The sequence below is a fragment of the Oncorhynchus masou genome, chromosome 1 (assembly GCF_036934945.1).
Source record: "Oncorhynchus masou masou isolate Uvic2021 chromosome 1, UVic_Omas_1.1, whole genome shotgun sequence".
NCBI lineage: Eukaryota > Metazoa > Chordata > Actinopteri > Salmoniformes > Salmonidae > Oncorhynchus > Oncorhynchus masou.
In genome coordinates this window covers 70,205,758-70,231,644 of record NC_088212.1, presented here as the reverse complement: position 1 = coordinate 70,231,644, position 25,887 = coordinate 70,205,758, and the positions used below count along the sequence as shown (strand labels likewise).

The window sequence follows — 25,887 nt, the reverse complement described above, 5'->3', positions numbered from 1 at the left end:
TCCGCTCCATGTTTTTGCTTCCTCCCTCACTCCTTCTTTCCTTGCTTCTCCCCGTTTCCTTGTTTCTCCACTCCTTCTCCTCCACATCCCACTTTCACTCTACTCTCCTCGTCTATCCCTGTATTCCTCCCACTCTCCAACACTCTTCATCTCTTCATCCTCCCCTCTCCTCCCTCCCTCTCCAATAAATGGTTCTAATCAGAGGGCTGAAGAGATACATTAGCCTCTCTGGCGTGTCTGAGACGATCCCTGTCTCTCCCTGCCTCGCCATCTTTTCTTTCCACACACACAAACACACATACACACATACACACACAGCATTCCAAGTTAGACCACATTTAACAGAAGAATGCTTGCAACTGATTTTATTTTGATCTGATCGGAGGCTGATGATGATTTCGTATCCTCCTTGAGAGGCCATTAAGTGTTGAAAAATCAAATGCAAAGGAAGAATTTATTGGGATGAAGTAAACAGCAGATCAAATCCATTATCTTCACAGTAGAGGCACATGGACATTCCGAAATGTTCTCAATGTCCATAATGTCCATAAAGACATTGGGACTAAACGTTGGAAAAACAAAAAGTCATGATAGATGCTCATTAAAATAAATAGATTTTATACTTTGCTTAGGAGAATTATGAGTTCTATGAGTTGCAACGAGCCTAGTCTGTCTATCATGGCTTAATATCATTAGGTGGAACTAATGCAACAAAAGCAAACCAATCGACTCTATTTCCCATGTCCCACTCCAGTGCAAGTTGAATGTCTTGGCCTGAGCTGAACACGACCCTCTTATAAAGAGTGTGGTTAGAGGTCCCATCCAGGTTAGCTGCTGTAGATTCTGAGGACGGGGGATGCCATTTTGAGATGAAACCTGCAGCCGTGATGGAGAACATGTAAACAGAGGGAGAGTAAGTCAAATGGTTAATAACAAGACAAAGTGGTCACTGACTGAAAACGTACGGTTCCTCCCCCCTCCCCGTTATCATCCGACATCTTCCTGTTCCTCCCCCCTCCTATTGCCAGACATACACTAGCTGGAGTGGGCAGTTCTTTTCTCTCCATCTCATGGTGAGGAGGCTCTCAAGAGCAGCCAGGGCCATTCTGTCCTCACAGCACAATGCTGCTTTCTCATTAACTCTTATCAAAGTTCATCTGGCATCCAAATGCAATGTGCCGGGCGCTCGGTCTGCAATAAAGAGAGGAGTAGACAAAGACAGAGGGAAGAGAGAATAGAGAGAACATGTTCCCATAATGTAGATAAAGGGCTAAAAGATATTGGTTTAATGATGAGGGGAACTGTAGCGTATTCACAAGCTCCCCTTTTGAATAGATTCAGTTATTGGTTTGGGCTAAAATTAGTTACTGTTCCTATTAGGCAGTGGGCCCTGATAATTCTCTCTCCCCATAACCATATAATTGGCTTTGTGTGTATGGATCTGGAGGGCTGGGAAATAAATGAGAAATGCATTAGTACCTTGGAGAGAAATAAAGATGCAACCGTATCAACCTATCCTATACAGTAGAGTGTTTCTCTGAGCAGTGGCATGTTATTTACTCTTCAACTAGTTCTCCCAAACACATTGAGGTTATACAGGGGACAAGGGGTTCACATCTGGGTGAACGTCAGGGGCAACACTGGGGTGGCAGGTAGCCTAGTGGTTAGAGTGTTGGACCCGTAACCAAAAGGTTGCTAGATCAAATCCCTGAGCTAACAAGGTAAAAATGTAATTCTGCCACCGGAACGGCATTTTAAATAAGAATTTGTTCTTAACTGACCTGCCTAGTTAAACAAATAAACAGTCTCTGATGGTGGCCTTTAATTGGGCAATCAGGGCCATTGATTGGTTGGAGAATCCACTCACCTGCTGTCTCAGGTCTTAATCAGTTAGTAAAAGGTAGGGATGAAAACCAGAACACACTGCATCCCCCAATAACTGGAGGGACATAGGTTTATGCTAACTCTATAGGCCTTGTCTGATAATGTCTATATCCCCTACCATCAACCTCCCCATAAGAGTTGTAATCAGACATCCCTCTCTCACCCCCTCGTTGCAGGTGGGCATTGGAGCCCTCATTACCATTGGAATGTAAAAGGCTTTAATTGACTACTGATTGCAGCCTTCAGTAGCCCTGCTGCTTTGACATACTTATACACCCAGAGAGAGAGGAGAGAGATAGGAGAGAGGGGAAAGAGAGAGGAGAGAGGAGAGAGAGAGGAAAGATAGAGAGATGGAAACGGTGGGAGAGAGAGAGAGGGGAAAGAGAGAGAGAGGGGAAAGAGAGGGGAAAGAGAGAGGAGAGAGAGGAGAAAGAGAGAGGAAAGAGAGGAGAGAGAGAGGTGAAAGAGAGAGGAGAAAGAGAGGTGAAAGAAAGAGGGAAGAGCGAGAGGAGAGAGAGAGGAAAGAGAGAGGAGAGAGAGGAGAGAGAGAGGAAAGAGAGAGAGAGTGGGAGACGGTGGGAGAGAGAGAGAAAGGGATGGAAAAGGTGGGAGAGAGAGAGAGGGATGGAAAAGGTGGGAGAGAGAAGCGAGATTGAGGAACAGAGCGAGTGAATATAATAGAAAAGTAATAGAAGGACAGAGAGAGAAACACCTCCAGAATAAATGAGCCATAGCGGAGGAGAGGAGAGGAGAGGAAGGGGTCTGAAGGGGAGCTCAGTTATCTGTGGGCTCTGAGTAATTGGCTCTATTGTTGTGGCTGATTATCAGGCGCTGGTTTAACCAGACTAATCTGGAGCTCTCCTCCCCAATGAAAGGCCCACATATCTCCTCCACATGCCGCCAGCTACACTACCACTACGCTGCTATTCAGGTACTTTATTCTTCTTCTGTGAAAGAGAGCAGTGAACGGCGTCACCATTTTTACCCCTGGCTTCCTCCATGGTGATTCACACGGCACTTTGTTGTGTAGATAAATATCTGTAGGAATCAGAGGAGACTATCTGATCCCATAAACACCACAGGAGCTTTTAATCATGACGAATGGTGTCTGTGGGAGGTGATCCATGCAGCTCAGACAAACCCCCGCCTCATTATGAAGTCCACAAACCCAAATATTTAAACGAGACTCGGTGTAAGGTTAAATCAGACTCCGCTAGAGTAATGCATGTATCTGAGAGAATTCAGTTGGGGGGTGTTGTGTGTGTGTATGCGTGTGCGTGTGCGTGTCTGCTTGTGTTTGACAATGAGAAAGAAGTGCCTCAGTCTGTCCCTCTTAACATGTGTGTAGGCTCGAGTGTGTGTGTGTGTGTGTGTGTGTGTGTGTGTGTGTGTGTGTGTGTGTGTGTGTGTGTAACCCTGAATATGTGTGTGTAAGAGCTGTGGGTTTTGGGGATGCTGCTCTTCCCCTGCTCCCTCTTTAATTGGCTCCTGGCCCATTGGCCTTGCTTGAATGGAGAGTCATTTAGAGACTTTCCCTCTCACACACAACAGTAATTGTCATCCTCCTTCCGCTCGCTGCCCCAGGAGAAATTGCATTCCTGTTTCCTTACAATGGTGGGTCGGTGGCGGACTAGGGCAGTAATATCACTGTTATTACCATGACAATGGGAGCTAATTCCACTGGCACTGCCTCCATTCTGAGGCGAGCTACGGCGCCAGCTTATCAGAGGGCACCATGAGACCAGCGGGCTGCAGGCCGGCCAGCCACGCTAACACTGGCTCTAGGATAGGGCTCTGTCTCTCACATGGAGCATGGGCGCACAGTCACACACAAACACAAACACACACACACACACACACGTGAAGGTACTCTCATACACACACACGTATAGAACATGGGCAAACACACACTTTCTGTAACATGCAGGATACACACATAGAGTATATCCAGTGCACGTTATGGCTGGGCGATCACATTCATTTGGTTCATTCAAATGTACGTTTTTGTGCGATATTCCAAATGCCTGTATTACATTTTCGTTTTAATGAACGTTTATGTCCTCATGTTGTCTTTTTGGTCTCGTCTCATTCACTCGTTCTGTGCCGTGTCAGAGAGGAAGAGGCAGAGCGAGAGGTTTCACTCTCTCCGGAATCTGTCCAAAATAAACTCTATGCGTTTCTACGGGCTTATTTTGGACCTAAGCTTCCCACCTTTGGGACAATGACTCCCATTGTTAGGGTGGAGACATGAGTATCTCATCATTATAACTCTGGCGGTGTGCACCTTCCCATTTACACACACACCAAGCCCCTCCCCCTGCCTCTCAAAACAACAAAGGTGACATCACTTCTTCCTCTCTGATAAGCGGTTTCAACACGCTATTTGCATTTGAAGTTTGGTGGTCCAACAGAATCGGTCATATGGACACCGAAACACATTGAGATATTATTTTACTGTAATAGAGTAGAAGGTATTGATACTCTTTCATAGTCTCAACTTCTCTAAAACTGGAGGCTCAATGAACATTGATTCATGTAATGCTCTGCACAGAATGACAGTGGACAGGCTGACATGCTGTTCAAACAGTTGGAGACGGACAGAAGGATGTGTTCATAACAAATTAACGGTTTTGCCTTGTAAGCTAGCAAAAAACATGAAATATAAAGATTAGTTTGAGACCTGTGTTCATTTTATATAATGCCTGCTACAATGTTAGTCATTATTAGTGAATGTACACTATGCATGGTTTTTAACAAAAATGGCTTTCTCATAGACAGACTTGAAAGCCAGATCAGTGATTATTGCAAAAAAAGCCAGTTAAACTATTTAGATAAAGTAATTATATATAGCCTAGTCAATTTCACAAGCCCTGATTTGATTATTGCTGACTGTTTGAAATGCAGTGTATTTGACTAATTGTACAACAAAGCTTAGCTAGAAAAACCTTAAAATAATCTAGATACTGTATATCATGAATCGCCCATAAGTGAAAAAATGGAGATCTGATTTTTAGGCATTATCAGCCAGCCCTAGTGCACCCACACACTTTACATGCATACATGTAAATCAAGACTCAGTCGCAGCACACGCATTGTCATACAAACACTAAGAAGCTCGAAAACCAGTTTCATCTGCATTATGGCAGGCATATCTATCACATGAACACAGTATCTACATTTCTCACTGCATCTACAATCAATACCACGTTATCAGTTTGTTCAGTTTAGAGCAGAACAACCCAGACTATGACCTACTGTAAGTCAAAATGCCTCCCTGTATTCTTGACTGTAAATTCATAGTGATTTCTCAAGGCTGATTTGCTGTGTGGTGAATATGGGTGATTCTACTTCCATTTTAAAAACAACTATTTCAGTAGTTTTGTCTTTTGTACCAATCAGCTGTTGAGTGGCAGGGCGGCTAGGCAGTGGAGCTTGGCATTAACACCACTGATTAATGCAGGTATGGTAAACACACACACACACACACACACACACACACACACTGTTATTGCTCGTCTTCCTCCTCCACTATCCAACTGTTAACCTGGTGACCTTCTCCCAGCTTTGTTCATTTGCATGATTCCACTGCAGCACTGCAGGTTGGTTTAATCCCTCTCTCTGCAGCCGACTCCTCCCCTCATCCTCCCACCCTCATCCCCCTCTCCCCTCCTAGTGCTGCCTGCCAGACAGCTGAACACACTCATCCCCCTCTCCCCTCCTAGTGCTGCCTGCCAGACAGCTGAACACACTCATCCCCCTCTCCCCTCCTAGTGCTGCCTGCCAGACAGCTGAACACACTCATCCCCCTCTCCCCTCCTAGTGCTGCCTGCCAGACAGCTGAACACACTCATCCCCCTCCCTCCTAGTGCTGCCTGCCAGACAGCTGAACACACTCATCCCCCTCTCCCCTCCTAGTGCTGCCTGCCAGACAGCTGAACACACTCATCCCCCTCTCCCCTCCTAGTGCTGCCTGCCAGACAGCTGAACACACTCATCCCTGGTCCATAGGGATTCCTGGACACTGTCTGTGATGTCACCTTAGAGACGCTTCCAACACACAGGAGTAAAACTGGCCTCTTCCCAAACTAGTGTAGAAAGACACACATCACAGTGCCACGTTCACAAACTATTGCAAACAAACACTCACATACTAGACCACAATAGATTCACTAAAAACCATACACACTCACAGAGACCAATAGAATTACCCAGTCTGGAAAAATACCCCACAACACATTGTAGCAAACCGTTTTAATTCACTTACTGGATGATTGAGAAAGCAAAAATAGTGGTTGTCATGGTACTGTACATTCAGTGCATTGGGGAGAATTGTACAATCAAACTGACAATGAAGGGAGGCAGTTATGGCAAACATCACAAATGAATCATAATTTAGCTAAGTCTGAAAAAAATGTTATGCAATACAAAAAAACAGTACAGTACAAAACAGATTTGTGCTGCCATGGACCATCTACAGTTGAGCTCAAACTCTGTTGGTTTGGAAGTTCTCCCATTCTGTGCTTCTTTCCTGCACTGGATAGACGGGCCCAGTCCTGACCAGCAACAGGGGATATGTGCAACAAGAGTTGGAGTGAAAAACACTGGATGAAATAAGACCAATCAGACCAGCTTCTGCTTGACACACACCCAGACCAGGTCCAACGAACGGCCCAAACGACCCACCTCCCCAACCCCTCCAATGCTGTGCTCTCCACCCCCGAGTGCCGAGTTCATCACCGGCCAACCTCCCACAGGGCTATGTGCTCTGGACCTGTGGACGTACACACACACACACACACACACACACACACACACACACACACACACACACACACACACACACACACACACACACACACACACAGAGGAGTAATAGAGACAGACAGAGTAGAGGGAATAAATGGTATGGAATGTATCCCAAATCCCCAGTAATCGTAGCCTGGGCTCCATTCAGACGTGAGTGTGCAGAGAACATTAATATTCTACAACACAGCTAATTCTACAACACAGGCTAATAATGGGGCACCTTTTCTCTATAGACACATACTGTACACACCCACACACCACACATACTGTATACGCACCACACATACTGTACACACCCACACACCACACATACTGTACACACCACACATACTGTATACACACCCACACACCACACATACTGTATACACACCACACATACTGTATACGCACCACACATACTGTACACACCCACACACCACACATACTGTATACACACCACACATACTGTATACGCACCACACATACTGTATACGCACCACACACCACACATACTGTACACACCACACATACTGTACACACCCACACACCACACATACTGTATACACACCACACATACTGTATACACACCCACACACCACACATACTGTATACACACCACACATACTGTATACGCACCACACATACTGTACACACCCACACATACTGTATACACACCACACATACTGTACACACCCACACACCACACATACTGTATACACACCACACATACTGTACACACACCCACACACCACACATACTGTATACAAACCACACATACTGTATACACACCACACATACTGTATACACACCACACATACTGTATACACACCACACATACTGTATACACACCCACACACCACACATACTGTATACACACCACACATACTGTACACACCCACACACCACACATACTGTATACACACCCACACACCACACATACTGTATACACACCACACATACTGTACACACCCACACACTACACATACTGTATACACACCACACATACTGTATACACACCCACACACCACACATACTGTTTACACACCCACACATACTGTACACACCCACACATACTGTACACACCCACACATACTGTACACACCCACACATACTGTACACACCCACACACCACACATACTGTATACGCACCACACATACTGTACACACCCACACATACTGTATACACACCACACATACTGTACACACCACACATACTGTACACACCCACACATACTGTACACACCCACACATACTGTATACACACCACACATACTGTATACACACCCACTGTATACACACCACACCCACTGTATACACACCACACACACTGTACACACCCACACATACTGTACACACCCACACATACTGTACACACCCACACATACTGTATACACACCACACATACTGTATACACACCCACTGTATACACACCACACCCACTGTATACACACCACACACACTGTACACACCCACACATACTGTATACACACCACACATACTGTACACACCCACACATACTGTATACACACCACACATACTGTATACACACCCACTGTATACACACCACACATACTGTACACACCCACACACCACACATACTGTACACACCCACACATACTGTATACACACCACACATACTGTACACACCCACACATACTGTATACACACCACACATACTGTACACCCACACCACACATACTGTACACACCCACACATACTGTACACACCACACATACTGTACACACCCACACATACTGTATACACACCACACATACTGTACACACCCACACACCACACATACTGTACACACCCACACATACTGTATACACACCACACATACTGTACACACCCACACATACTGTATACACACCACACATACTGTACACACCCACACACCACACATAATGTACACACCCACACATACTGTACACACACCACACATACTGTACACACACCACACACCACACATACTGTACACACCCACACATACTGTATACACACCACACATACTGTACACACCCACACATACTGTACACACCCACACATACTGTATACACACCACACATACTGTACACACACACACACACATACTGTACACATACCACACATACTGTACACACCCACACACCACACATACTGTACACACACACACCACACATACTGTACACACCCACACATACTTCTACACCCACACACCACACATAATGTACACACCCACGTGCACCCACACATACTGTACACAACCACACATACTGTACACACCCACGTGCACCCACACACCACACATACTGTACACACCCACATGCACCCACACACCGCACATACTGTACACACCACACATACTGTACACACACCCACACCACGCACACTGTACACACCCACACACGTACAGTACATACCCACGTGCACACAAACACCATACATACACGAGTGCAAACAAGCGTGCACACACGCACACAACACTATTTTCTAGTAATCTCTCATTGGGCCTTGTTTTCATTTTGGGCAATGAGGGCCCATAATGGAACCCCCAACAGTCAAGGGGTAGGAGGGGAGGATACACAATTCCCATGGTGCAGAACACTGGAACAGCCACACCCCTACCTCTCTAAAATATATACATATATATATATATTTACACACACATATACACACATATATATATATATACACACACACACACACACACATATATATACACACACACACACACACACACACACACACACACAGTATCTGGGTAATTGTGTGGACCCCTCAGGCTCCCTGTGCTTTCCACTTATAATTTTATTGCCAATTAACAGAACACATCAATGCAGCTTCACAATTATACCTTCAGGGGGGTACAAGAGAGAGAGTGTGTGTGTGTGTGTGTGTGTGTGTGTGTGTAGGGGAGCTATTAATCACAGTCAAATCCATTCATTTCACTCTTTGTTGCTCCAATGAATCTTTTGTTTTAGAGTGCTTGTGTAGAGGGGATTGAGCTAAACATGATCCCAGCTATTCCAGCTGTGTTCTCATGTGTTCTGTTTTCACCAGCCTTATCACTCCACTTTGAGCTCTTGTCCCACCCCCCCCCCCACCCCCCACCCACACACTCCTCTCAAATCCTCTTTACTGACCCCTCTCTACACAAAGGCTTCTCTTTCTATAAGAAGAGAGAACCAATGGTTTTCCATCAATCGGCACCAGGAGATTCAGAGCTTTTAAACGGTGAGCTGTTAAAAACGTCCAGCAACACTGACTGGATTAGTACAACCCTGGATGATCAATATGAGATTGCAGCGCTCGCCACCTGCCTAGAACACACACAATTAACCAAAACCAAACAAACAATACCACCCTTCAATTCTGAATCAATCACACAGGTGAATTATAGAGGGGAGAAATGTGTGTGTGTGTTTAGACACTTGGTGCCATTGTAGGCCTGACGTATATCGATCTCTAGAAGGCTCTTTATGAGGAGCCCTGAGTGCCATTGATTCCAGCTGAGTGTATCATTAAAATGTGTGGGCCGTGTCACACAGCCTCTCCCTAATAAACACAGACGGTAAACACAGCACCCAGATCAGGAGTTAGGGCTGTGATGTGTTTATGTGTTCTCTGCTCGGGTTTTATACTGAACACTCACTTTAACTCCAGTATCCCTCAGCCAGAGAGACCAGGTAAAGATTTAGGGTCCTGATGTCTTTCCCTTGCATGCTGATCTATGGTCAGTTTTGAGTTTTCTGCTGTGATGGTAAGGGTAGGATTTGGGGATGGTAAGCTGACCCAGATCTGTGTTGAATAGGTAACTTCTACCTATAGTGTTTGAACTTCTCTCTGTCTGTCAGGATTTTTTACGAGCTGCTGTCAGTCTCTCTCTTAATCTGTTGTCATGGTGATGTCAATGTCCAACAGGTGTTTTAAAACACCTGCAGGTTTAGAGAGTTTTAAGATATATCAGTGAATGCTACATCTAATGGTAATGAGTCTGGATGCAGTGTGAGGACAAATTCCCTTGATTAGAATATCTCAGCATCTCTGTGTGTTTCTCTCTACCTCTCTCTCCCTCCCTCTCTTTTCACTTCTCTTTGTCTCAACTCTCATAGAGTTGTGTTCTCTCACCGTACTGGCAGATGTATCGGTTGCGTGTTTTACAGCGCTGGTCGTTCCAGTTGAAGGCGCTGGAAGCCTGCAGCTCCACACAGTTCCCAAAGCTGCAGGGAGAGAGACACAAGGGAGAGGAGAGAGGGAGGAAGAGTGAGTGAGATGGAGAGAGGGGACACAGAGACATCTGGTGGTCAGATAGAAAATAACAGTTCTGCTTTCAAACACAGTAGCCTCCAGGGCCCGTATCCACAAAGCATCGCAGATAAGCTGTACTGATCTAGGATCTGTCCATATAATCATATTAATTTTGATCTAAAAGGAAAAACTGATCCTAAATCAGCACTCCTACTCTGAGATGCTTTGTGGGTATGGGCCCAGGCTTCTCTCCCCCTGACACAGAGGGTGAGGTGATAATGTTAGGCTACGTGAGACTATACCTGTGTTCCACACAATATAGAATAATCATGATGGTATCAATATGTTCATTCCAGTAAAAAATATAGTGGAGTCGCATTTGCAGTGCCTCATTCCACCTGCTTACTGTAGATTCTGACTACAATAATATTATTGTATGATTATCCATTCAACAAGGTGACGTGATAATACAAAGTTATAATTGTTGTTACTATTATCATTAAGTTGTCAAAAGTTATGACTCTCTCACCCCTGGTTGTCAGGCTGTCCAAAGGCGAAGCTGTTGTATGTGGGGATTTCTCCTGAGTCCCAGCGGAAAGAGTCCTTTAGAGTTTTATATGTCAGCCCTGGACACAATACACACAACCTTACGCTTATCCTTATCTCACCTTTAGATATCTCAATGCTGCTCACACAAACTCCCAAAGTCAGTCTGTCAAAGCTATTTGGCTGTACTTATAGAAGGACAGTGACAGTGACGTACCGATCCAGAAGTTGCGTGTCTCAAAGTCAGGGTCTGTGACCTCGTTGCTGGTCTCCAGCTGGCTGAGGTAAAATGCGAGGATGTCCTGAACTTTCTGGTTGTGGATCTGGGCCAGAATCCCCCCTCGCTCCTGGGGTCCAAACACATACCACAATATGGGTTACACACACTCACACACTCTCTCTCTCACTCTCACTCTCTCTAACCTGACAGCGGGTCTTGGCTCCATAGTAGGTGTCGACCTCTGGAGACACCATGAAGCACTCTCCATCTATCCTCACGTCACAGCTGTGGAAGGGAAACGGCTGCTTCTCTACAGAAACATAAGCAACACACATTAGGCCTCAGTAAAGGACACACCAGGCACTGACCATCCATCTTGGCTCAAACTCAATGTACAGACCGCAGTCCATTGTGGTCACAATAAACACTATGACCTTTTATCATTTTGACTTGCTCAATTCCTACGTCCTCTCTCCTCCGTCCTCACTCGCCTCCTTTTGAAAACATCAAAGTTAATCGAGGAGAGTCGGCAAGCAGAGTGAAGGTGGATGAAAATGCAATTGCTTGAAATGAGACGGTCCTTCTCCACTTGTGCGTCAATAGGCAAATTACGTTTACAGAGGTGGATCCCATAATAAATGTGTAAAGTGATCAAAACAAATTAAGTTAGTTGTGGAAGATATTTTATAGATAAAAAAATAAGTAGCATATTGTTTTTAAATGTGTGCATGTTCTTAGTCTCTGACAAAACAAAAGCTGATTCAAAGGGATAGGGTGTGACAGACTTCAAAACTCTTCCGCGGTAGGATACACAAGTATCGTCGATGAAAGGTGGCTATCGAGGAGGGGAGGACACTCTTCCTACTGACGAATTGACACACTGCTCGACCACTCGATCCCGTATCTGTTTCCAGGTCAAGGAGGAGAGAGGATGGAGGAGAGAGGACGAAGAAGAGAGGATGGAGGACAATCTTTTGCCCAAACAAGAAAAACCCCTGAGATGCAAATGGCTTGATAACACAGTAAACATTAGAATCCATACTGGCTCAAACTAGCAGATACAACTTGAATCTAATCAGGCTGAAGCTTAATAGAAAAAGGGTGCATTGGCTTAGATACAATGATGACAGGAGTCTGGTTCATTCTGGTTAAAAGTAATGGCGAGACAGTGCCACATTAGCTACATAAACTTATTCCCAGCAGGGTTGGGGTCAATTACTTTTAAATTCAAACAATAAAGAATTGTAATGTCAATGTAACTCATGGATTGACTGGAATTTAAATAGAATTGACCACAACCCTGATTCCCACACACATATACACTCACCTGCACACTCAGAACCCCCATAACCAACATCACACTCAGCACCCCCATAACCAACATCACACTCAGCACCCCCATAAACAACATCACACTCAGCACCCCCATAAACAACATCACACTCAGCACCCCCATAAACAACATCACACTCAGCACCCCCATAAACAACATCACACTCAGCACCTCCATAAACAACATCACACTCAGCACCCCCATAAACAACATCACACTCAGCACCCACATAACCAACATCACACTCACCTGCACACTCAGCACCCCCATAACCAATATCACACTCACCTGCACACTCAGCACCCCCATAACCAATATCACACTCACCTGCACACTCAGCACCCCCATAATCAATATCACACTCACCTGCACACTCAGCACCCCCATAATCAATATCACACTCACCTGCACACTCAGCACCCCCATAACCAATATCACACTCACCTGCACACTCAGCACCCCCATAATCAATATCACACTCACCTGCACACTCAGCACCCCCATAATCAATATCACACTCACCTGCACACTCAGCACCCCCATAATAAATATCACACTCACCTGCACACTCAGCACCCCCATAATCAATATCACACTCACCTGCACACTCAGCACCACCATAACCAACATCACACTTGCAGGAGCACTCCTCTTCCTTGTAGCGGCCGTGCACACACTTCACACTGCAGCGCACTGAAACACACACAGTCACATACAGTATATCGACCATGATGCACCTACAGAGATACCTGAACACACACACTGCAGAGCATGCCTAGTCAGACACACAGAGATAATAATGACTGTAGTAGACTGTCAGACTGGTAAACACGAGCACATAGACTGGTACCCTGACAAAATCGTCCGGTGAATCTAGGCCCACAATGACACTGGCAGGAGGAGATGTTCAGACGACCATGCTGCCCACAGCTCATACGACATGGATTCCTGGGGGTCTCTGGAACACAGATACAATTTTCTAAATACCTTTGCTTAAAAGCTTCATTTTTCCATGAATACATTTAGCCTCCAGTTGGTGCTTGTTATCTGACAAGGCCATAATTGCATGGTAAGTGGTTAAGTGTTGGCTATACTGTTAAACCGGATTAGGTGAAAACCCCTTCACATGACAATATTTTAAGTGAGGCAAAAAATACACTTAATGTCTTTGGCTCAAAATAGATAATGAACTGTCATCTTCAATAGAGGTGATACGTCGCTTTTAGTGCACTGAAGATATTCTAAGAAAAACATCTGTAGACAACAGAGTTGGTTGAAATAGATACTACTTTGAGTACGGAACAGCTAATATGATTAAAATGCTAACATTTTTCCCTAATTTAAAGATATAAATTAGTCTATGACATAGGTTCACAAAATAAACAGCATAGTGGGTTAATTTCAGCAACAACTAACACGGAGCTTAAAAAGGTGTCATTGTACGCTGATGATTCATGTTTTCTTTTAAAACCACAATTGGAGTCTCTCCACGGACTCTTAGAGGATCTAGATACTTTTGCTATCCTCTCTGGATTCAAACCAAAGTATGTATTACATCACAAAAAAATGCCCATTTTACATTACCATGTAGTTTACAAATTAAATGGTCTGACGGAGATGTGGACATACTCGGTATACAAATTCCAAAAGAAAGAAATTATTTCACTCCAATACATTTTTATAGAAAGTTAGCAAAAATAGATAAGATCTTGCTACCATGGAAAGGAAAATACTTGTCTATTTGTGGAAATATCACCCTGATTAACTCCTTAGTTATATCACAGTTTACCTATTTGCTTATGGTTTTGCCTCCACCTAGTGACCTGCTTTTTAAATTATATGAACAAAACAATATCCAATTTTATTTGGAACGGCAAGCCAGATAAAATTAAAAGGGCCAATTTATATAACGAATATGAATTTGGTGGGCAGAAATGATTAAATATTAAAGCATTAGACCTCTCACTAAAGGCATCGGTCATACAAAAGTTATACTTAAATCCAAACTGGTTCTCTAGTCAATGTGTACGAATGTCTCATCCTGTATTCAGGAAGGCCTTTTCCCTTTATTCAGATTACAACCTGCTCACCTTCGGTTGTTTGGAAAGGAAATCATCTCCAAAATATCTTTCTTTTTTAAACAAGCCTCAGAAAGTTGGTTGCAATTTCAGTTTAATCCACCTGAAAGGACGGAACAAATAGTACAACAAATATTGTGGTTGAATTCAAATATACTAATTGATTAAAAAAATGTATTTATCGAAGAAATTTTTTAAAAAGGTATAATTTTAGTGAATGATATAAATAGGACTGGTGGAGTTATGTCACACATGCAGCTAACACAGACATATGGAAATGTCTGCTCTACCCAAAATTACAACCAATTAATTGCAGCATTACCACAATAATGGAAGAGCCAAGTAGAAGGGGAAAAAAGTAAGGAACTTGTATGTCGGCCCTGTATTAAAGAACATAAATGGTTAAAGAAAAGTGTGATAAATAAAAACATATACCAATTTCATTTAAGGACCAAAAAACTGACAGCTGTGCCATATAAATTGCAAAATAGTTGGGAAGAGATTTGCGATGTATCCATTCCATGGCACATGGTTTATAAATTGATACGCAAAACAACGCCGGATTCAAAACTTCAAATTTTTCAATATAAATTACTATATAAAATTATTGCAACTAATAGAATGTTATATATATGGGGGATACAATCTTCCCAGCTCTGCAGATTCTGCTGTGAGGAGGCAGAGACATTAGATCATTTATTTTGGTGTTGTCCATATGTAGCTGGTTTTTGGTCACAGGTCCAGGAATGGCTGAAGAATTGCAACATTTGCCTAGAACTAACGCTACCGATAGCAATAATGGGTGATTTGAAAAGCCATAGTCAATCAATCAATAATATAATAATTATTTTAGCAAAAATGTTTATTTTTAATTTACATTCTGTAGAATCTACGAATCTATGAGAATAAGAAGGTTCAATTATTTTATGAAGCATCACAGCACAGTTAAAAAATATATGGCAAGTAGAAATCCGAAATGGATGATGTTGAGAGATGGATGGGAGGGGTTGAATGGAGCTGAAGAGTGGAACTAATAACAAGATAAACAATGTAAAGCATACGGGATCTGTAAAATGTATATAGGTTCGGAACTTCTGTGAAATAGCATAGTTACAAATAGAAATCATCAAACTGGATGGACATCAGAAATAGAGGAAGGACTAAGAACAAACAAGAGAGAACTATTGTAAAGTAGACTGTGTCTGTAAAATGTGTATAAGATGAATAAATTGAAGGTAAAAGCAGAAGTGTTTATTAGTTTACTCCAATTGGGGGATCGGCGGTAGGGTTTGCGGGGAATAATAATAAAGGTATATTCTTTAAAAAAGTATGTATGTCTATATAGGTATGTGTATGTATATATGTATATATGTATGCATGCGAGTATGGATATATATATTTACCCCAAAAATATGGTGGATTGGAAATGATGCAGACAATTACACTGGAAGCAATATTAAGCTGATCATCCCTCAAAAAACAAAAAAAAACAAACACAGAGCTCAAACAGGCTGCTCGTGTGCGCCACCGCGCATATATTTATTTTATCCCCCTACACCAAACGCGACACGCAGGTTAAAATATCAAAACAAACTCTGAACCAATGACATTAATTTGAGGATAGGTCGAAAAGCATTAAACATGTATGGCAATTTAGCTAGTTAGCTTGCACTTGCTAGCTAATTTGTCCTATTTAGCTAGCTTGCTGTTGCTAGCTAATTTGTCCTATTTAGCTAGCTTGCTGTTGCTAGCTAATTTGTCCTGGGATATAAACATTGAGTTGTTATTTTACCTGAAATGCACAAGGTCCTCTACTCCGACAATTAATCCACACATAAATCGGCCAACCGAATCGTTTCTAGTCATCTCTCCTCCTTCCAGGCTTTTTCATCTTTGAACTTATATGGTGATTGGCATCCACACTTTCATAGTATTACCACGACAAACGGAAAAACAGTTCGTCTTTCAATCACTCACGTGGATATAACCAATGAGGAGATAGCACGTGGGTACCTGCTTCTATAAACCAATGAGGAGATGGGAGAGGCAGGACTTGCAGTGCGATCTGCGTCAGTTCTATTTTAGCCCTTGGCAATGCAGACGCTCATGGTGCGCGCGAGCAGTGTGGGTGCAATAATTGAATAACATGGATTTCAAAATTTATTTTGCAAAGCTCGCACACGCAACGTGTCCGGTCTGGTCAGCATGTAAGAGCGTTGAAGTGCGAGGCTAAACTTCACCACTGTAACAGTGTGAAGCAAACCCATGCACATGCGCAGATACTCTCACTCATCGCAATATCTGCGGTGCTGCTCGTGGCAACATAATATCACTGAGTCTACCTTTAATGAATGAGAGTGTTCTCTATAGGGGTCTCACCACACAGTCCTCCCACATGGTCCCACAGTCTGAAGCAGCCTGACATGGAAGAGGTGCAGAGAGAACAGGAGAAACCAGCTACATAGGGCACCACCAACCTCCCATTCACCTCCCAGTTACCCCTGCAGAGAGACATATATCACACACACACACACACACACATATACACACACACACACACACACACACACACACACACACACATGTATACACACACACACACACACACACACACACACACACACACACACACACAAAGGCTGAGTACTAAAACAGGAGGAGAAGTCTGACATCAGGTATATAAGTAGTGTTCTTACCCAGGGGAGTATGCACAGACAAACAGTTCCCAGAGAGCATCACCCCTCAGACACAACTGTCTGGCACAGCCCACATTACTGGAGGTGGCCCACACCAACTACAGCAGAGAGGGAGAGACAGACGGACAGACACACAGACAGAGTTAGAGAGAAACAGACTGGGAAAGGGAATATATTGGTGACACAATGTATTGGCATGTGGGCAACACAAACTCAATCCCGCCAATTACTCAAATTGAATTGAGTGTTGAATTAAGACTTCTTGTTTTGACAAAGTTACTTAGGGTTGCTGCACAGTTGGCAGATCCAGTAGTGTTAACCATTACCTGTGTGTAGTGTTGGCAGGTAGCATTCTCTCTGCATTGCCCACTCAGGTACATGTAATCCCGCCCTTCCTCGAACCATGAATCAATGACCTCTGCAAATGAGCTGGTGGCATGAGCTGAATGATGGGTGTTCCAGCCAATGTGGTGGAGAGGTTGGTCCTGAGGAGCGGGATTTGTGTGGCAGGACTTTGCCCTCTCCTGGGCAAGTTTGACCAGCTTCTCACTCCAGTCCTACAGATATGGGGAAGAGGGGGAGACAACACACACACGTTTAAACGAATACAATGGGGAACTACCTTCCCATGACTGAGGGTGACAGACCGACTTCCTCTCTTTGTTACCTGAAGGGCTCTTTTTCAGGGACACATTTTGCTTTTGGGACACTCCCATGCCAGGCTTTCCATTTATCCTCCTACTGTTAATGTTCACTGACAAGGTTTCTTCTGAAGACTTAGACGCAGGGCCCTGAAAATCGATAGCCTAAAATGGATACGGTATTTAGGCAGGGACAGATGGGGAGATCAATAAAATGACAGACTGTGTGGGAGTATGGGAGAGAAAGAAATAAAGAAAGTTGGTTGTATGAGCACAGACCATGGCACAGTGACTCTGCTGCTCTGCCAGCTGACCATTAGGTCACTGAGTACACTATCTCATCCTCATAGGCCTTAAATAGATCAACAACAGCAAGTGTGCTATCCATCACTAAAGGCCAGCACAGGCCATGTGATGGTACCTGATCTTAAACAAGACAGTCCTAAATAAACTACACAGTCAGGATGGTGAACAGTGGACACCCTGGGAGGCTGAAAGGTGTTCTCTGCTTTCAATGCTGGTGCACTTAGGGGAGGATTCCGGCTAAGCAAGGTGGCCTACGAGCCCTGTATTTGTATTTATTATGGATCCCCATTAGTGTTACTCTACCTGGGGTCCACCACAATTAAGGCAGTTATACAATTTTAAAGACATTGCAATATATTCACAGCACACTGTGTGCCCTCAGGCCCCTACTCCACCACTACCACATACATACACAATACAAAATCCATGTGAACATATGTGTGTATAGTGAGTATGTTTTTGTGTGTGTGTATGCATGCGACTGTGCCTATGTTAGTGTTTCTTCACAGGTGTTTCACAAAGTGTATTTGTATCTGTTTTTTAAATCTAATATTACTGCTTGTATCAGTTACTTGATATGGAATAGAGTTCCATGTAGTCATGGCTCTATGTAATAATATGCGCCTCCCATAGTCTGTTCTGGACTTGGGGACTGTGAAGACCTGTATTTAACATGAGATCCTCTCTAAGTTTTACAGGAATGTGGTTCTGAATTTAAAACAGCAACACCTCCACCATTGGCATTTCTGTCTTTTCTGTAAATGTTATAACCTTGTATTGCTACCACTGTATCATCAAAGGTATTATCTAAGTGAGTTTCAGCGATAGTCAGAATATGAATGTCATATTATTGATTTCATGAATCTTATTTCTTAAGCTACATATGTTAATGTGGGCTATTTGAAGCACTTTTCTGGGATGCTTACTTGTTTTCATTGAATTACTGGAAAATTTTGCAGAAGTAGATATGCTCATGTTATGTTAGTGCAGGGTGAGCTGCACACAGTGGACTTCCTACTAGGGCACAACGCCTCAGTGCTAACAGTAATAGGTACATGATTACTGCATAGTACATTGGGGCGGCAGGGTAGCCTAGTGGTTAGAGCGCTGGACTAGTAACCGGAAGATTGCTAGTTCAAACCACCGGGCTGACAAGGTGAAAGTCTGTCGTTCTGCCTCTGAACAGGCAGTTAATCCACATTTCCTAGGCTGTCATTGAAAATAAGAATTTGTTCTTAACTGACTTGCCTAGTTAAATAAAGGTAAAAAAAATAGCTGTAGGATCAGCAAAGTCAGTTAGAGGGGCATAAATAGGGGACCACAGCATTGCTCCTCAGAGATTCTGCCAGCCTTCCATCACCTTGAGAGGGCCCCAACACAAACAGACTCTCCAGGCCACTCCTGTCCTACTGATAGCCACAGCTCACAGCCTGCCTGTGTGTACTCAGCAGAGCTCACAGCTGGTGTTTTCACCTGAATGTGTGTTATAAAAAACACCCCCCTTAGAGAGGAGACAGCCAAACAAATCAGTGTAATTTCCTCCACAGTGGCTTGAATGGGTCCACTGACAGGTGAAAAGAGGGGAGTTTTCACCTTGTCACCTTTTAAGTTAATCTTCCTCTGGCACATTAGTGTTAATATTTAAGGGCCTTCTAAAAGGGAACACTGACCCGTTTGTCAATTATTCAACCTTGCAGTGAAGTAAGAGATCCTCAATACTCAGAAACACTAACTGGAGACATGTGTTTCAATTTATTAAGGAAAATACCTACTAAAACACAGATGAAGGTCTTATGACTGACACATAAAAACATTGGAGAGAATACAACAGGCCCAGTGTATGGGAGTATTCATGCCATACTATAAAGAGCTTGGAAAGGATGATGTTGCTTCCTGTGGGACTAACTTCATCATTAGCACTACTTCCTCATCATAGGACATTTGTTGTTTGATGAATGGAGGCATGTCCAGATGTCAGGGGAGTGACAGCTAATTAAGAGTCTGTGCTAAGCCCCTTTGAGCACATTGTTCCCCCTGATGTCCTCTGGTCAAAATCATCAGTGCATGCTTTGATGGCGCCAGAGGGGAGCAGGGTCACCGGGCAAGTCCCCTTCTTGAATGTTCCATTTAAGTAAGTACAGGAGTGAAGCAAAGACCAGACATAAGAGTATGTTGAGTCTTACTCTGTTATGGTCCGTAAAGTCAACAACTTATAGCTGAGGAATTGATGTTGGCAAGGAGTGCAGTCCATAAAATAAGCCAAGACAGCACAGAGCTTATAATAGCAAAGTGACAATCAGCAGGAACACTGTTTCCCAGGCGATATTTTCATGCCCACTCAAAACTGGCTTTTATCCGTGGGAGTCCTCAGCTAAGTGGAGACATTAAGTGGGTTGAACTTTGACCTACAGTACTGCAAATTACTTAGCTATAGATGCACACATAGCCTATACACTTTCTCTCACATATACCCAGCATGCAAAACTTGAAATGACGTCATTACAACGAGAAAATGAGTTTCTGCAACGAGTAGAAACTCCCTCTCCTGTCTTACACCAAAAGAAAAGACTTAATTTCCATTTCTGTATTTGAAGCAAAGTACCTCCTATTGTCAGACAGGCTTCCCCAGCCCTCGGTGAACCTCCAAAGGTTATGGACTGAGTACAGAGAGAGAAGTGACTCATTTGTGAAACTGTGTGAAGCGCTGCTCTTTTATCTCCTGAAGAGAAGAAGAAGAGGGAGGCTGCTGCAGGGCCTCTATAATATCTTTACCAACACAATGAGACAGCACTTCCCCACGCCTGCTGCCCTGCCTGGGTGGAGATTCCTCAAAGAGAATCACAAACGCAACTAAAGCCCTGAGCCTTTTAAGCGTTTATCAGTAAAGCTCCTTAATATGCTTCTTCAGCTCGCCCGGGATTCCTCCATCGGCCTTCGCAAGCAAATGACCTGTAATACCACAGTCCTGAATGCAGCATGATAATATCCTCATCCTCTTTTTCTCATTAAGTGTTATCAGCTATGTGCAGTTTGCAGATGCTTAGCAGCAGTCTAGGAACTCTGCTCTATCTTTATACATGGGCTTTGAGAACGCAATCTATGATAAGTGACGGTTTTGGACGTAACAGCCATTAGGCCTCCAGGACATACTATCCAACCCCACTGTTTTGTGTTTCATTATCCACTCATTGTCCTCTGTCGTCGTCTGTCCTTATGCAATGTAAGCTTGAGATAAGGGAGATAAGACTGGCACGGTAAAAGTGTCACGCCCTGATCAGTTTCACCTGTCCTTGTGCTTGTCTCCACCCGCCTCCAGGTGTCGCCCTTCTTCCCAATTATCCCTGTGTATTTATTCCTGTGTTCTCTGTCTGTTTGTTGCCAGTTCATCTTGTTCATTGAAGCTTACCAGCATTTGTCCTGTCAGCTCCTATCGTTTCCCAGCCTCTTTCCTCGTCCTCCTGGTTTTTGCTCCACCTCTGGATTACTGAACTCTGCCTGTCCCTGACCCTGAGTCCGCCTGCCGTCCTGTACCTTTGCTCCACCTCTGGATTACTGAACTCTGCCTGTCCCTGACCCTGAGTCCGCCTGCCGTCCTGTACCTTTGCTCCACCTCTGGATTACTGAACTCTGCCTGTCCCTGACCCTGAGTCCGCCTGCCGTCCTGTACCTTTGCCTTACCCTGGATTTTCAACCCATGCCTGTCTTTGCCTGCTCCTGTGCCACAATAAACATTATTACTTCGACAGACTGCATCTGGGTCTTACCTTGATCCCTGATAAATAGATGGCATCAGATATGGAGAAAATGCCCAGTGGTTCTCATTGACTCAACAAACAGGGGGATTATCATTGGAGGCTTGTCACACATTAGTGTTGTTTCAGGCTGCACAGTGCCTACCCACACTATTCACTCAGTCCTTGGGTAACATGCTTGTTTTGTCTCACTTTATCTGAGTGTTTAAGTGGAAATCATGAGACTATCCCTGAGACCGTTAGTCTGCATTACCCAATCAGTGATGAAAACTACAACTTCTTCAATTTAGTTCAATTAAGTTCAGTTAAGATTCATTTACATTGCCTTCAGAAAGTATTCACACTCCTTGACTTTTTCCACATTTTGTGTTACAGCCTGAATTCAAAATTGATTACATTGAGATTGTTTTGACACTGGCCTACACACAATACCCCATCATTTAAAAAATATTAATTAAAAATTAAAATCTGAAATGTTTTGAGTCAATAAGTATTCAACCCCTTTGATATGGCAAGCCTAAATAAGGTACGGAGTAAAAATGTGCTTAACAAGTCACATAATAAGTTGCATGGACTCACTCTGTGTGCAATAATAGTGTTTAACATGATTTTTGAATGACTACCTCATCTCTGTAACCCACACGTACAATTATCTGTGAAGTCCCTCAGTCCAGCAGTGAATTTCAAACAACAACAACAAAGATTCAACATCAAAGATCAGGGAGGTTTTCCAAAGCCTCGCAAAGAAGGGCACCTATTGGTAGACGGATAAAAATAAAGAAATCAGACATTGAATTTCCCATTGAGCATGATGAAGTTATTAATTACATTTTGGATGGTGTATCTATACACCCAGTCACTACAAAGATACAGGCGTCCTTCCTTGCTCAGATGCCGGAGAGGAAGGAAACCGTGAGTGAGTTACAGTTTTAACTTAAATCTACTTGAAAATCTATGGCCTGAAAATGGCTGTCCAGCTATAATTCACAACCAATTTGACAGAGCTTGAATAATTATGAAAAGAATAATGGGAAAATGTTGCACAATCCAGGTGTGGAGAGCTCTTAGAGACTTACCGAGAAAGACTCTCTGCTGTAATCGCTGCCAAAGGTGCTTCCACAAAGTATTGACTCAGGGGTGTGAATACGTATGTCAATTAAATATGTCCTTATTTCATTTTCAATACATTTGTAAACATTTCTAAAAACATGTTTTCACTTTGCCATTATGGGATATTGTGTGGAGATGGGTGAGAGGCAGAAAAAAATGTAATCCATTTTGAATTCAGGCTGTAACACAACAAAATGTAGAATAAGTCAAGGGGTATGAATACTTGCTGAGGCACTGTAAACAACTAGTCGCTGTAATTTTCACATGACTAGTCAGTCTGCGGGCAAACAACGATTCTAAAAGTGAGGAAACCCTAAATCTAACTGAGCCACCAGGGAGGAGCTGCCATTGACTTCATCTACACACACTGATATAACATCTATCCTGCCTGTTAGTTTGAGTAGAGACAGAGAGACACCGTATGTAATCCTCCTGGTCCCTAACAGATATATCTATCTCAGAGCCCCAGGGACAGATCCCGAATCCACCCCACACAGTGTTTATAGCCTTCAGCATTAACACCCTGCCAGACAGCACCATACAGAACAGCTGTGATGTCAGTGCCCCCATGAATGGAACATGCACTGTCTACATTTACACACTGATCTCCACTGTCTCTCACTGTTGGGAATATCAACGTTTCAACAGAAGATACCCTGTGAGAAATCTCTGGTGTCGCTGCCTTTGTTCAGTTGTTAGAGATGGGGAATGGGGATACTCTCAGAGAGGGAGGAACTGTGACTACTTATGAGGATATGATTTCAACTGATCTGTACAGTACCTTTGGATATAATATATAGCTTTGTTATAAATCATGGATCAAATGGAGGGCCTTTACCAAGGGCTCAGTTAACCAAGAGACAGACTCTGTGACAAACTGTAATTGGGAGCATGGGAAAGAGCACAGGGTATGGTTTTTGGCAGGGCTCTATTTAAGGTGACCTTGGTGTCCAGCAGGCCGCAGCAGCCATGTAACTCAGTGATGTGTTTCAAAGGGGCCAGCCTGCATGGCAGCACGGCAGTCGGCATAGTTACATTTGCTTACAGCTCCGGGTAGAAGTTGCCATCATAGAGCTAGGACCAGCCTATCCTCCCCAATCAGACAGGCAGACAGACAAACAGACAGACAAACTGACACACACACACACACACACACGCACACACACACACACACAAGAAATATAATGAAAGGCAGGCAAGGCAACTAACCATTTTCTGCATGTTAGCGGCCATGGGGGTGACCCAGCTGCGCAGCCTATTGTGCTGTGTAACAATCAGAAAATGCTCCTTCAACCCAAGCCCTGGAATAAAGAAAAGCACACAATTATTTAGGACTGGTCGCCATGGCAATGGAATGCAAGTGTCTGTAAGGGGGGCAAGGGGGTTGGCTGAAAGGTCTGATACAGTAGCACTCCACAACATTGGGACAGTGTATATCCACAGCCTGTACATGGCATAGGCTAAACAAATTTGTATGGCCTATCATTTGGAGAAATGAAATTTGTATGGCCTATCATTTGGAGAACTGAAATGTATATGGCCTATCATTGGATAACTAATATCTCTATTCAATATATAGGCCTTGTAGCCTTACTGAGGAGGTTTTTCCCAAATAGGATTCTGACAGAAATATAACAAAATCTTACAGTTTTCACAATCCTATAGCATTCTTTATTTTATTGGGAAAGAAGAAAAATTGCATAGGTTATATTGATTAAACATAGCATAACATAATTTACTAATGAATGTTATCGTCTGTTAAGCCTAAATGCTAATCACATTTGAGCAATTTACAAGTTAAGATGGAATGTAGGAAACAGATGACAACTTACAAGTTGTATCTGCTTAAAATGAGTTTGTCCAGTATGACTCAGTTGATAGAGCATGGCGCAAGGGTTGTGGGTTCGATTCCTACTGGGTCCCAGTGTGAAAATGTTTGCACTCATTACGATAAGTCGCACTGGATGAGAGGGTCTGCTAAAATGTTAGCAGACCCTCTCAGGGTCTTTGCAAGAGAAGTTAATGAAAACAATCACACTTTTCTTCACATATACTGTATCGCGTGCATCGGCCACCCTGATGTTTTCCTCTGACCAGCGCTAAGCCGAACATAGAACAGGCGATGCGCACTCTTACCGCTCTCAGATGAATCAACGCGGCCCGGTTTCTCCGTGATTATCCTTTGCCTATTCGCGTGGGTGCTGTTCAGGGTCTGGAGGGTCACCATGAAAAACAGAAGCAGACACGAGGGACAATTTAGAGACCCCATTGCTACTGAGGTAAATCGTGCCAAGTACTCTAAACTCCTC

The 25,887-nt window shown here is 43.5% G+C and overlaps 1 protein-coding gene across 3 annotated transcripts; it reads right to left on the bottom strand.

Annotated features, from left to right (window-relative positions):
- Positions 1-437: 437 nt before the first annotated feature.
- LOC135559240 (C-type lectin domain family 18 member A-like) lies at positions 438-25,887 on the bottom strand. 3 transcript variants are annotated; one of them, XM_064993480.1, is made up of 12 exons: positions 25,715-25,887; positions 24,788-24,879; positions 18,096-18,326; positions 17,770-17,867; positions 17,453-17,574; positions 13,846-13,953; positions 13,596-13,688; positions 11,866-11,972; positions 11,660-11,789; positions 11,426-11,522; positions 10,777-10,868; positions 438-876 (listed from the first exon to the last, which is right to left on the bottom strand). In XM_064993480.1, exons 1-12 carry the CDS (start codon positions 25,845-25,847, stop codon positions 677-679), a joined length of 1,503 nt encoding a protein of 500 aa, XP_064849552.1. In that variant the 5' UTR covers positions 25,848-25,887; the 3' UTR covers positions 438-676. The 3 variants fall into 3 exon arrangements, with proteins under 3 accessions (XP_064849552.1, XP_064849593.1, XP_064849642.1); XM_064993521.1 differs by having other exon boundaries at positions 11,426-11,477; XM_064993570.1 differs by lacking the exon at positions 438-876 and adding an exon at positions 6,121-6,655.